We start from the raw sequence: 12,357 nt of genomic DNA, 5'->3' as shown, positions 1-12,357 counted from the left end.
CACTTAAATCCTGTCAGTTTCCTAAGAGCTTTAACAAAAGAATAGGGAAGGCAAAGAGAAAAATGGATAGTAATTCACAAAGCTTAAAAGCTCTGCTACATTGCAAATAGCTGTACCATTCCATATCCTCAACCAGTTGGCTGACATTACTGTCTTTGACAGATGGTATGTAACTCCTGATTGGAGTGTGATAATTTCTCCATGCCAATGACAACTTTGATGTTCTGATAGCGTCAGCATTTTGCTCTGACATAGCAAATAGTTAGAAATTATACCTCATGGAACTCACTAAATAGATGTCCCATTGCCTCCAAATTGCTTTCTTGTTAATTGCCTGTGAGTACAGACCTGATGCAGGAACATTCATTACAGGAATGACTTAGCAATATTTTAAAGATCTATCTTTTATTTTAAATCAGATTCATTTGTCTCATGTGGGTTGGGTTTGTATATGTTCTCTTGCATAAGGAGGCATATTTTATACCTCAAGCTTGTTTTGTCATATCAGATCATAGCTGAACTATAAAAAGACATTTTGTTACATAATTAAACAGCGATCTTTATATAGAGTAAATATACTCTATATTTTTTTTTATTTTTTGGAGGGGAGGGAGGATTTTGAACTATACACAGCTACTTTGGCTTGTTTTTTACTTGTTTAATTAACTCATTCTTGAAAAATAAAATATTTGTTACAACTGCATATGTCACTAGGCATTGATTTATTTATTTATTTCACCATGATGCTGTTCAGTTTTGGGAGAATTCTAGTGTGTTTAAGGCTTCCCAAAGGTTTCTCTGTATTCTGTCTCCAAGTGATAGCCCGCATTTATATAATTATATTTGGTAGGTTATATGATAAAAGGCTTGTCTCCACGCACTCAAAGGAGCACAGAGAACCAATGACAGGCATGGGAACCTGAATCAGAGGAATGAGCACTGTGACCTGGATTCTCCCAGAGCTATCACAGGACAGTGATAGGTCACATTTTCTGGGAATGAAACTCATAAAGATGAGTCAATGAGAAATCCTCTCTGGAGCACCTTTCAGACTGAGAGGAGTTACTGCCAACAGGGTTACAGAACTTATGGGATTCAGGGAAGAGCATTTGGGGATTGTCTAAAACTCTCTATGGGTTGTTTAGGGGATGAACAATAGGCAGGGAAAGGGAGGGATCAAAGTGGTTTGGGGAGGAACAAGGGCAGGAAAATAAGGGGATAAGTGGATAAAAGGGGCCGGTTGCCTGTAACCAGGTTGCAGGTCAGTATGCTTGTCTGGCTGTCACGCTGTCATGCTATGAAGGTTCGATAGCAACGACTGAGACAGTAATATAATAATAATAAAAAAGATGTTTATTTCCTCGCACAAGTTCTTGGATTAGTAACATCCATTAAAATAATGCGATTACTAATTTAGGAAGGATAACCTGAAACCGTCGATTACTGCGTTATTAATGGGAAGGACTGCTTATCCCTACTTGAAAGCCTTCTTGTTCACTCTCCTAGTGAGAGGGCTCTCAACCTCGAGGAGTTACCTTAACCCAGCGTCCCAGGAAAAGGGGAGGGGGGGGATACTCACGGTCCAGCCGGAGAGGATGATCAGGTCACGTTCCCGTCCCTGCTCAAACTCTCCTAGCTCCCAAGTCTCTTTTTATACGGCTGGGGCTCTGGGCAAACACTGCTTTTGCTGACTTTTAGCAAGTTTCGCAATCACAGGACTGTCTGTTTGTCTGCTTGGGAGGACCCTGCTAGCGAGGCAAGACCACAACACCTCCGTATTGCTTCTTCCCTCCCTGGGGGTCCGTGCAGATTCCAGGTGGCAGACCTCTTCAGTCTTGTTAATGCTGCCATTCTGCAGCCTTGCGCATATCAATCCTTGCGCATATCGGTTGGTAGACGACTTTAGTCCTGTTAAGTCCTCTGTTCAGCAGCTTTGTGCACGTCAGCTCTTGTGCTATCAGTTCTTCTGCGTATCAATTGACAAACTTCAGTCCTGTTAACTCTTCACTCGCCCGTCACTGGCAATGCATTGTGCCCAAACAGTGTAGTCTGTCCTGTCTTATTAAACTCCATTTCCTAGCCATTTTCCAGCCCTCTGGGTGAGGGTGCTCTGTATTATGTGTGTGCATGGAAGTCTGAGTGTCTGCCACTGGAGACGTACCACAAGTCATAGGGGCTCATGTGTCTGTGGTGCCAGCAACAGGGGAGACAAGAATGGATGAAGATCAGGTGCCAGCAATGGGAGTTGGACATTGAGATGTAGGGCCTGTGTGTCTCTGGTGCCAGCAACTGGAGCGAGTGAGAGTGCATATGTCAGTGTGTGATTGCTAGCAAGTATCGAGTCAGACTAAGCTGGTGAGCAGGATAAGTGGCTTGGGAAGCTAGGTAGAGACCAGAGGGTCTGTGAGCTGGCTGTTGGAGGGACCAGGAGGTTCAAGCCAGCTGCTAGGGAAACTGGGTGTCCTGGGGGTCAGCTGAGAGAACTGTTGGTATGTATGTGTGTCTGTTACTGAGGCAGTTGGAGGAGTCAGCTACTGAGGGGGCCAGGAAGTCAAGGCCAACTCCTGGGTAGACTGCAAGGTCTGGGAGTTGACTGAGAGACCCATTTGTATACGTGTATCTCTCTGCAACTGGAAGCAAAACAATCCAAGGTCCAGCTACTGGGTAGACTGAGAGTCTAAGGCCAGTTACTGGAGGAATCCATATTGTATATAAATGCATATGTATTTCTTACTAACAGACCTTCATCCTGATCAGCCAGAGAGGGAAACATGATGAGGCCATTGGTGCTCTTTGTGTTTGCATGACTGGTGAGTGTTTCTGTCCATGCTGATCCATTTGGCTGACTGTATGTGTTTGTGTGTGTATTGTATACAGGTGTTTGTGTGTGTGCCTATTGAGAATATACACCCAGCCTCACTACTGGTTGGACCTGGGGGTATGGAGCAGCAGCAGCCTTGCTTCTGTTGGGCTCCTGGATTCGGCAACCCCTAACAATATTATCACACAAGCTCAGAGAATGTTTTGTCTTAGAGGGCAGGCTCAGTCTTCCCCCTTGTGCACGCTCAAGGAATGGTTGTACAAGGCAGAGTAAGCCCAGTAATATTTCAGTTCTTTTCAGGCATTCTTTTAAGCCAGAGGATTTTGCTGCTCAGGGCATTCAGCTGCATAGCAAAGCAAGCTCTCTGAAAGTTACCTTTGACCCTTGTGCCCCTTGCAAAGACCCTGTCTTCCAATGTACATATGTACTTGTAGATATTCAAAATTCAAATGGGCAAGGACTTGAGCAACCTACTGTAATTTGGCCTTGCTTTGAGAGGAGTGTTGGACCAGATGATCTCTAAGCCTCCCTTCCAGCGATTTGGTCATTGTTAGCACCAGCTTCTAATCCCACAGATAAAGAGATTCTTTCTTCATCTTCTCAGGATCAGCTTTCTTCTAGGTGGCTGTAGTTTGTGTAGCCATGGGTTGTATGTTTTCCCCTTACACTGCTCCACTGAAGTGTGGGCTGATGCTGAGGACAAGTTTTCTTCAATACAGAAAGCTGGTAGGCTGTCTCTGCCTTCATAGAGGTTGCCCCAGGATCAGTCATCCTTGGACAAATTGTCATCATGTCGTACCCAGGGAAACATTCTGCCCATAACAGAGGCAAACAGAGGCACTAATGTGTCTTGCTGAAAGTATGGTGTAACCAAAATCTGAAAATTATTAACATGTCTATCCTGGACAGCCTGGTCTTACAGTGGTAACTTCCAACCTCTGTCTAGTTGAGCCTTGTGTTGACATCATAGTACAGTTAAGTCCAAGAGACTGGTTCATGGCATGACCATAGAATGGTACCAATATAAGTCTTCGGCATTTTTTTGTCCCTCTTTGATTTGAAAGAACAGGTTCATTGTGAAATGAGAGTGTAGTCAATTCTGAATGTGTTTAAGGTAGAGTGTAAATAATCCATTTAACTCACTGCTGTACGAGATCTTGTAGAATAATTTAGGAAGCAAAATAGGGGAGAATTTCTCATCAGCTTTTTTTTTTTCTGATTTGAACTAAAATAGAAATCTTAAGAAAATGGAATCTCATTGTTCAAAAATGTAAGATTAAAATAGGAGTCAAGGAAGGATTTTCATCATTTCATCTCTTTAAAGCCTCCAGATTGCTCAGATATCCTGATTATTCCTCAGTTTTAAGCCAGGGTGGAATATTGCTTGGCTGATGCTCTGAGGTCACCTGGTAAAGTGTTGTCTCTAGCAGTATCATGGACAGTCCTAGTCTGGGTCTGATCTAATCTCCATATCCTTGATTCTGAGCAAGACTGAAAGGGTGTAGTCCATTTTTCTTCCAGGCTAGCAAATTCAGCTGTAGAGACCATTGCTCTCTGCACTAAAGAGCAGCAGAATTCAGAATGGTCTGGCCTGTTGGGGCCCTTGCGGTGCTTCAGAACAATAATCTATATGAGAGAGTATGGAACTAACGCTGTTTAGGATTAATTTGCTTCAGAACAATAATCTATATGAGAGAGTGTGGAACTGACGCTGTTTAGGGATAATTGCTTAGCACAACTTGCTTAGCATTAGTACCTAAATTTGCTGAACCTTAGGCCTCAGGCTATAGCCACTGCTACGTGCTTTAAAGTAGTCCACCAAGGACACTGGTGCAGCTGGAAATGATACATCCTGAGAAAGTACAGATAAACTAGCAGAAGCCAGTGGGAACCAAGGTTAAGGGTAAGATAGCTTTGCTAAACAAGTAGCAAGGTACAAGGCATGACCGCTGCGTGCGTGATCGGTGCCATGATTGGCTACCTGTGACATAATCTGTATGAACCACCAATCAAGGGTCAAGGCGCCGCATGCCTGTACCTATAAGATGGGCAAATTGCTGAATAAAGTTGGAATTGAATCTGCATTCTGTGACTGCGTCTGATTCTTTCCCGTCACTCCCGCAGGCCGCGACACTGGCCCAGTGCACTGAGGATATGGACTGCTCCATCAGTACAAATAAATTGACAGGGTGAAGGCTTAGACCTAAACACTGGCATATGGCCATTCACAGTGTTAAATTATTAGTATGGTCTCTTGTCATGGGTTTGGTCCATTCCAACTAGTATTCTCCTAAACAATGCCTAGGCATAGGTCAGAAGTTAGAATGGGCCAAGGACCATTCCTGAGAGATGGTTTGGATGCAACCATTCATTTCTGTGGGGTCAGAGAACTTTTAGCCATATGAACATGAACTGTAGAGTGCCAGTTTTCCTCAGCAATAGAGAACAGTCTCTGGCTTGTTAGTTTTATAAGGGTAACTAGGGGTCTGATTCAAGGGATATAGCCAGTAGGAGAGGGAGAAGAAGATGAAAATAGTCAGGGACTTTTGACTGTGTGCCTCCAAATGATATATATGCACACAATATTCATGTGTACTTTTCTTTCTAATGCTTCCTGGCTTTTTAAATATTCACCATTGGATGAGGAGTCTTGTCTGCTTCAGACCACCTGTATCTGTTCCTCTGTGAAATATTCATGGGCTCGATAAAGATTACGTGGCTCACTGGAGAGAAGCTGTCTGGGAAATACACTGCCTGCCAGCAGTAGCAGAGTCCAGGCTGCTAAACAAGTCATCTTTATTTTCTCTCTTCTCCTTTCTTTTACCTGCCTTTCCCTGCCCTGGTCCTCTTTTCTTTATTTTATTTTCTTCTAGAATTTCTATGGGATAGTTACATTACACTTTGGTAAAGGGAATGACTCAGACCTGATTAGGAAAATGTTCCTTGTTTATTGAAAAATAACCTTGCATATTGTTCCAACATACCAAAGCTATGTCTGAGAAGCCAGTGGCTAAATACTGACATGACAGAGTCTGACCCTCTGGGCCTGACTGTGCAATCCCAACAGCAGTGTGCATGGGGGAGTGCAAAGTCCCTCTGCTGTAGGGACAGCCTGGGGAAGGATCATGCCTCAAGAAGGTTCATAGACCTTTCCCAGTCATTCTGTCGCTCAGAGGAGCCATGTGAGCCAGGTTACCCTCGAGTGCAGAGCTGCTCAGTATTTCTTGAGGTCTGCTAGGTAATTCTATAAAGGGATTGGTTCAGCAGTAAGCAGTAGATCTTTCCAGTTCTGGCAAGCCAGTCCAGGTATTTTACCCTTCTGTTGAAGATGGGAACTGTGACAACTTGCTGCAGCTGTTCCTCAGAAAAGCCTAAGAAATATATGATCTCCTGTAGAAACAGGCAAAACATCAATTCTGAGACTTTGGAGAAGCCTGGGGTCTAGATAAACTTGACCCCTTGATCACGTCTGTTTTAGGATGAATCTGGCCTGTTCTTTATGCTGTTTAATGTGGACTGAATCCCAAGGAATCCTGATTGGGACAGTGGAATCAGCAATCCAGTAATCTGAAAATAGCAAGTAAGCAACTACTAATGTAGTACGTCTGCATAAAAGACAGGACAATCACATCCTTACAGAGAATTGAAAGAATTGTTGGTGTTTTTTTTCCTTTTCCATTTCCTTTTTCCATTTCCACTTCCTTTCCAATAGGATAGAAAAAAGAAAATTAAAAGAAGCAAACAAAAGGAGAATGGTTTTCCAGAATTAAGAAAAAAAAAAAGTTGACTTGTACAGTATATATTAGCACATGTAAATACTTACATGACTGAGTTTTTTCCTATGTCCCGCCTATAAATATACATATAAACACTCACATGCTTGCATACCAGTACCTTCTTGGGTGGTGTCAGAGCTGATGTTCCCTGCAGAGAATACTATGTGTAGAGCTTACAATGTCACAACCTGTTCTGTATTGCTTTGTAACAGAATGGAGAATCATCTCCAAGAGCAGTCAGTCTGCTGCCTATCTCCAGTGGCAGATTCACTTAACAAGGGAAATGCAGACTAGTTGTGGGAATAAGGTAGGCCTGTGAGGTTCTGCGTGTACTCTACCCCTGAGCAGTATAATACAAAAGGCTATTTAATAATTAGTTTCTGATAAAGCTGGGACTAGAACACAGGCTTGCAGCATGCCCAGCCCCAGAGCAAAGTGAATCCACTGGAGGATCAGCTGGGTCATCATCCTAAACTCCCACAGACATTTGGTTACAGAGCTGGAAACAAAGGTGTTCCTGGCCTTGTGTCCACATTTATACTAGTAAATAAAATGGGCAAGTGAGGATCTATGGGGAATGGCGTGGCCTGGCACATATCGATATAACTTATCTTTCTGTCCCACCCTTTCCAAAAAGGGGTGGCCTCACCTGTACTGCTCATTATGATAACTCTGGCCCATGCTGTGAGTGTATCTACACACTGCCTGCAAGAGTGTTTGTCCAGCCAAAATAATGCCAAGCAACTTGCTAGCTATGGCACAGCATGATCATGTGCCAGTGCCCAAGGCCCTGTCTTGGTCCTGCTTAATTTATTAGTATGGATATAGTCTGTCATACTTGATCTCAAAACATGAATGTGTATTCTGGGCATGTGGAAGCCCTCTACAAGAGAAGGGTTTGGTTTGGTTTGGTTTGGTTTGGTTTCTCCAGAGAGTCCTGTGAGGGACAGATAAAATTTTGCCATGATTTGGAAAAGCACAAAATGTTCTTTTTATTTAATTATTTTTTAATATAAACAGAAATACTTCTGGATACCACCGGAGAAACCTCAGAGATTGGCTGGACCACTCACCCTCCTGATGGGGTAAGCATTTCCCTTGTCCTCTTCTTGCTCCCACCTCTGGTGGGAAGGCAAGTGTGTAGCCAATGAAAAAAGGGAGACTGGAGCCAATGAGCCTTGTTTTATGTTTTCTGTGCATCTGAACAATCTGAACACTGTATGTTGTGCAAAAACAGATCGTTAAGAGAGGAGGTTATCGGGTGGGATACTATTGCCTCCTCCTTATTCTCTTCCTTCCCCCCTCCCCTCAGAAGTACTCATGAGATCTCCAGCGCTCCCCCATACAGCCTAACTTTGGTAGAGTTGGGTAGGAGGGACTTCTGCTGTAATGTTTTCTCCAAAGGATAGTCTCTCATTTCTGTCTTATTTGTTTGTCTTGTGTGTCTTTCCTCTGGAGATAGGAAAGATGGAGAAGGAGGGGTGAAAATGTGAACTTCTGACATTAAGATCCTCAACGCAATATGACAGGTTTGCATGGAAACAGTCATTCCTTACAGCCTTTAACAGCCCTTCTTTACAACATCATACTTTGTCTTGTCTAGAGTGCTGTACTACACATGCCAGCAGTGGGCTCAAGTCCTGTCATAGGTGTGGAAATCTTTTCCTCTAAAGGGAAGAAGAAGGCCTGTCCTGTATTTTTGGTACAGTCGAACACTGAACCTCGATTTTTACTATTTCTTCTTCTTTTTTTTCTCCCATATATCCATTATAGTGGGATGAGGTAAGTGTTCTGGATGACAAGAAGCGCCTGATCCGAACCTTTGAAGTCTGTAATGTGGCTGAACCAGGTCAGAATAATTGGTTGCGTACTCACTTCATTGAGCGGCATGGGGCCCACCGAGTACATGTCCGCCTCCGTTTCTCAGTGAGAGACTGTGCCAGCATGCGTACTGTGGCCTCTTCCTGCAAGGAAACTTTCACGCTCTACTACCACCAGGCAGAGGCTGACATAGCCTCTCAGGAGTTACCAGAGTGGCATGAGGGCCCCTGGACCAAGGTGGATACTATTGCAGCTGATGAAAGCTTTTCCCAGGTGGACAGCGCTGGGAAGGTGGTAAAGATGAATGTTAAAGTCCGTAGCTTTGGGCCACTCACCCAGCGTGGCTTCTACCTGGCCTTCCAGGACTCAGGAGCCTGCATGTCCCTTGTAGCAGTTCAGGTCGTCTTCTACAAGTGCCCAGCTGTGGTGAAAGGATTTGCCTCCTTCCCTGAAACGTTTGCTGGAGGGGAGAGGACCTCCCTGGTGGAGTCACTAGGGACATGTGTAGCAAATGCTGAAGAGGCAAGCACAACTGGATCTTCAGGTGTTCGGTTGCACTGCAATGGAGAAGGCGAGTGGATGGTGGCCATTGGACGATGCACCTGCAAGGCTGGCTACCAGCCTGTTGATGATGAACGAGCCTGCCAAGGTGAGTGACTTTTTTCCCCATCCCTTAGGCAGCCCATTCCTTGTTGGATCTCTGTGTTAGTATTTGGTACTTGCCAAAAGCTGACAGATCTAGGAAGTGAAATCATTTCTCACATGGAGCGCTTACTAACAGCCTCTTCTCAAACTTAGTGCTGCAGACTGAAGGTGGAGGGACCACTTCTTGGTTTTAAGAACATGGTTAGAAACTCCATTCAAGGCTTAGTTCACGCTGTGACCAGAGAGAACATTTTGGGCTACATCTGCAGAATGGGTAAAAGTTGTGACTAGCCAGCTGTAACGTGGTTCCGCTTCTCCACCAAGTTGCACCATCCATAGAGGGGAGATGTCACAGGGTGCAGAGCTGAGCCCAGAGCTAATATGCTCTACTGGCTTGGGCCCTTTGCTAGTACTGTTGGAACCAGTGGTAACAAGAGAAGAGCAAAGTCTGATCATGGGACAGGGAGACTGGGTGGGTAAGAAACAACCCTGATAATGCTACTGTAATGAGACCTGTAAAGTACTTTCTGTCCTGGGGCACATGACATTTTGCGTGAAATGGTCCTAGGAGGAAGTAGAATCAACTGCATATCACCCAGTAATGGTATTGGGCCGAAATCTGGCCAAACCTGAACAGGCAGTCTAATGTCATGACCCTCTATCCATTTCAAGCTTAAGACGATCCATTAGACCAAACTGCTTTGTATGTTGCTTACATATATATATAATTTGGTGTATAATGTGCTTCTGATGCTTCCTCGGTTTTGATAGACATCTGTGCTAGGAGATCACCAGGATCTCTTAGCAATGGAAAATGTTGCTCCACCACAATTCAGGACTCTTAAAAAAAATTAAATATAACATGGAACCCAGTTTCAACTGCAGTGGCAATTCTAAAGTTACAGTGTAATATTTTCAAATAAGAATATGCCTGGGATGTTGAGAATTACAAAACATTCTGGTTAACCCTCAGTGAAAAATTGCACAATATAGTTAATGATTGTCTGTATGTTACCTTAAATTCCTTTTTCATGAAGTGATTGGAGTCATGCAAAATAACATTATTAAAGCACAGTACTCTGAAAGTCACGGAGTTCATTGTGCTGGAGACTTACAAAGAGAATTAAATTTGGTAAGTGCTTTTCATTTGTTTATGCTTTAAGAATGTTTAAAATGTGTGTGACTTTTTATCCTCCTCATTGTTTTAAAATAGAAATAGTGGGAATGACAAGTTTCTTTTTTTTCTTTCTCTTGCTAGAAGGCTTCTTGGCCAATTCAGGCCTTCTCTAGATCAGTATACGTGGTGCTTAGCTTCAGAGTTAGTCCAGAGAAGATGTCTTAATTTATCTGAAACCTCCTTCGGGTTTAGATCACCAGTTTTGCTTAGTCCAGTCTCTTTCCTATCAAATAATATTCTTTTCATTCTCAAAGCCTTTATAGCCTAGGATTTGGCTGTGTGCTTGGTATGTCATCAAGGACCTAGTACAGTCTTTAACAGAAGTAGCTTGTCTGTGGGTTTCCAGACGTGGTGCTGGATTTGCTTGCTCTGTGATATGTGCCATTTATACTTGCCTTTTGTCGAATCTGATCTTATGCTGCCAGCTTCTTGCAAGTATTCTTCAATGGATGGTCAGTTTGATATGTATACCTCCCCAAATAATACTACTTCCTTTGCATCAGAAATGTCCTACAATATCATTTATGTTTCTAGACGGACTTAGAGTAGCTAGAGGGACATGGAGTTGTACAGTGACATTTCCGCTCTAATCGAACTGTGAAAAAAATGGAGCAAGTCATTCATAATGTGGGCTTTAAACACTGCCTTGAAGCTCCAAAGAGGAAGGGGGTAAAACAGTAGGAAACTACTGTCCATGAAAGAAGGGATCAATTCTGCCTGACTGAAAGACTTTTGATACTTATTTTGTGTAACTGTATTACAGTTTGCAGGAATCCTGCAAAGATGCAGCCTCAGCTGAAGCACTCTCAATCCCTGGAAAAAATCTGGGTGTAGGTGGGTGCAGTGATAGTGACTGAAGACTCAGTCTGCAGTGAAACTAAACCTGCACTCAATATGTGAAATTGTTTTTTAGAATACTATTTAATGTTCGGCATGGAATGGATGAATTTCTAGTAGCTAGAGGACTTCTTATATGAACCACAGGACCAAAATCAAATTACTTCAGCAGAAAGATGATCCCAGTAGATCAATTTTCTTCATATCTTTCATATATTTATAGCACACAACTGGAAGGAGCCATTAGAGGAAGTTTTTCAGCTGTGATGGTTAGTTATAAGGAAATTATTTGAAATTAGAATGTACAAATTATTCCACAGGCTACAGGACATTTGTTTATGGATCTTTCACTTTGAAATTCTGGTCTTCCAAATATTTTTGGTGTTTACATTGTTTTGTTTTTTTCATTACACTCTTTTGATAGGCTCGTTAATTGTATTTTGCTTTGTTCACATAATTGAATTTCTCCCAGCAAAACCTTTGGGATCTTGTTGTTCTTTAATGCTTTAAAGAAAACATAACAAGAGAAAGTCTGCTTAAGATTTTTGTTTGTTTGTTTTCTGAAAATATGTAACCATAGTTTTCACTGCACTGTGCATAGTATAGCAACTTCCTGAAAAAAGGGGTGCCTAAAATGGGATTCTTAAACCCATGTTAGGGTACCTAAACATGCAATCAGCATCTGGCAGTTCTGTTGAAGCTGTGATATACTAAGCATTTCTGAACTCCAACATGTTTGTTTCAGTGCTGCAACAATTTGATTTACCATCAAATAGTTGGTTTCTTTTTTGAATGCTGTTCAGATGAAGCATGCATTCCCCAAGCTAGAGTTTGGTAGGGTTTTAGGTGGGACAAACTGCACCTGCAGATTGTGCCATTGCCTTGAGAATAGTAGATTCGCCTTAATATTTTCTTAACACGTTTTATTTAATAATTATTTCTGTATTTTAGGTAAAGTATATGTAAATGTGTAAAACCTTAGGACTTCACAAATATAACTTTTTCTTACATCTTTCTTCAAGTAACCCTTTTAAGAGTTCTTCTCTGTTTTTAAGTGTTTATCTTGGGCAGTTTCAATGATCCCAAAATTACTGCTCTCTAAAGAACCTGCTTCAGCTTTTCAGCAGCTGAAACACAAGCAAATGTTTTGTTTTGTTTTGTTTTTTACGAGTATTTGTTCTGCTCCTGAAGTCATGCGTTGGGGCACCTGTGGTTTGTCTCGGCTCCTTGCAGATTTGTTCATTAATGACTTCTCAAGCTAGACTTGAATTAATATGTTT

The 12,357-nt window shown here is 42.5% G+C and overlaps 1 protein-coding gene across 4 annotated transcripts in view; it reads left to right on the top strand.

The window, feature by feature from the left end:
* The window catches only part of LOC106497239 (ephrin type-B receptor 5), a 100,038-nt gene that overhangs the window by 21,175 nt on the left and 66,506 nt on the right, over positions 1–12,357 (top strand). For all 4 annotated transcript variants that reach the window (XM_013958093.2, XM_013958094.2, XM_013958092.2 and 1 more), the window contains exons 3-4: positions 7,618–7,682; positions 8,371–9,067. In XM_013958093.2, the coding sequence (XP_013813547.1) occupies positions 7,618–7,682; positions 8,371–9,067 (762 nt within the window). The remainder of the gene's footprint in view (positions 1–7,617; positions 7,683–8,370; positions 9,068–12,357) is intronic.

The sequence above is a fragment of the Apteryx mantelli genome, chromosome 1 (genome assembly GCF_036417845.1).
Source record: "Apteryx mantelli isolate bAptMan1 chromosome 1, bAptMan1.hap1, whole genome shotgun sequence".
NCBI lineage: Eukaryota > Metazoa > Chordata > Aves > Apterygiformes > Apterygidae > Apteryx > Apteryx mantelli.
The sequence above is the reverse complement of the archived record's forward strand: the minus strand, read 5'-3'. Positions and strand labels throughout refer to the sequence as shown.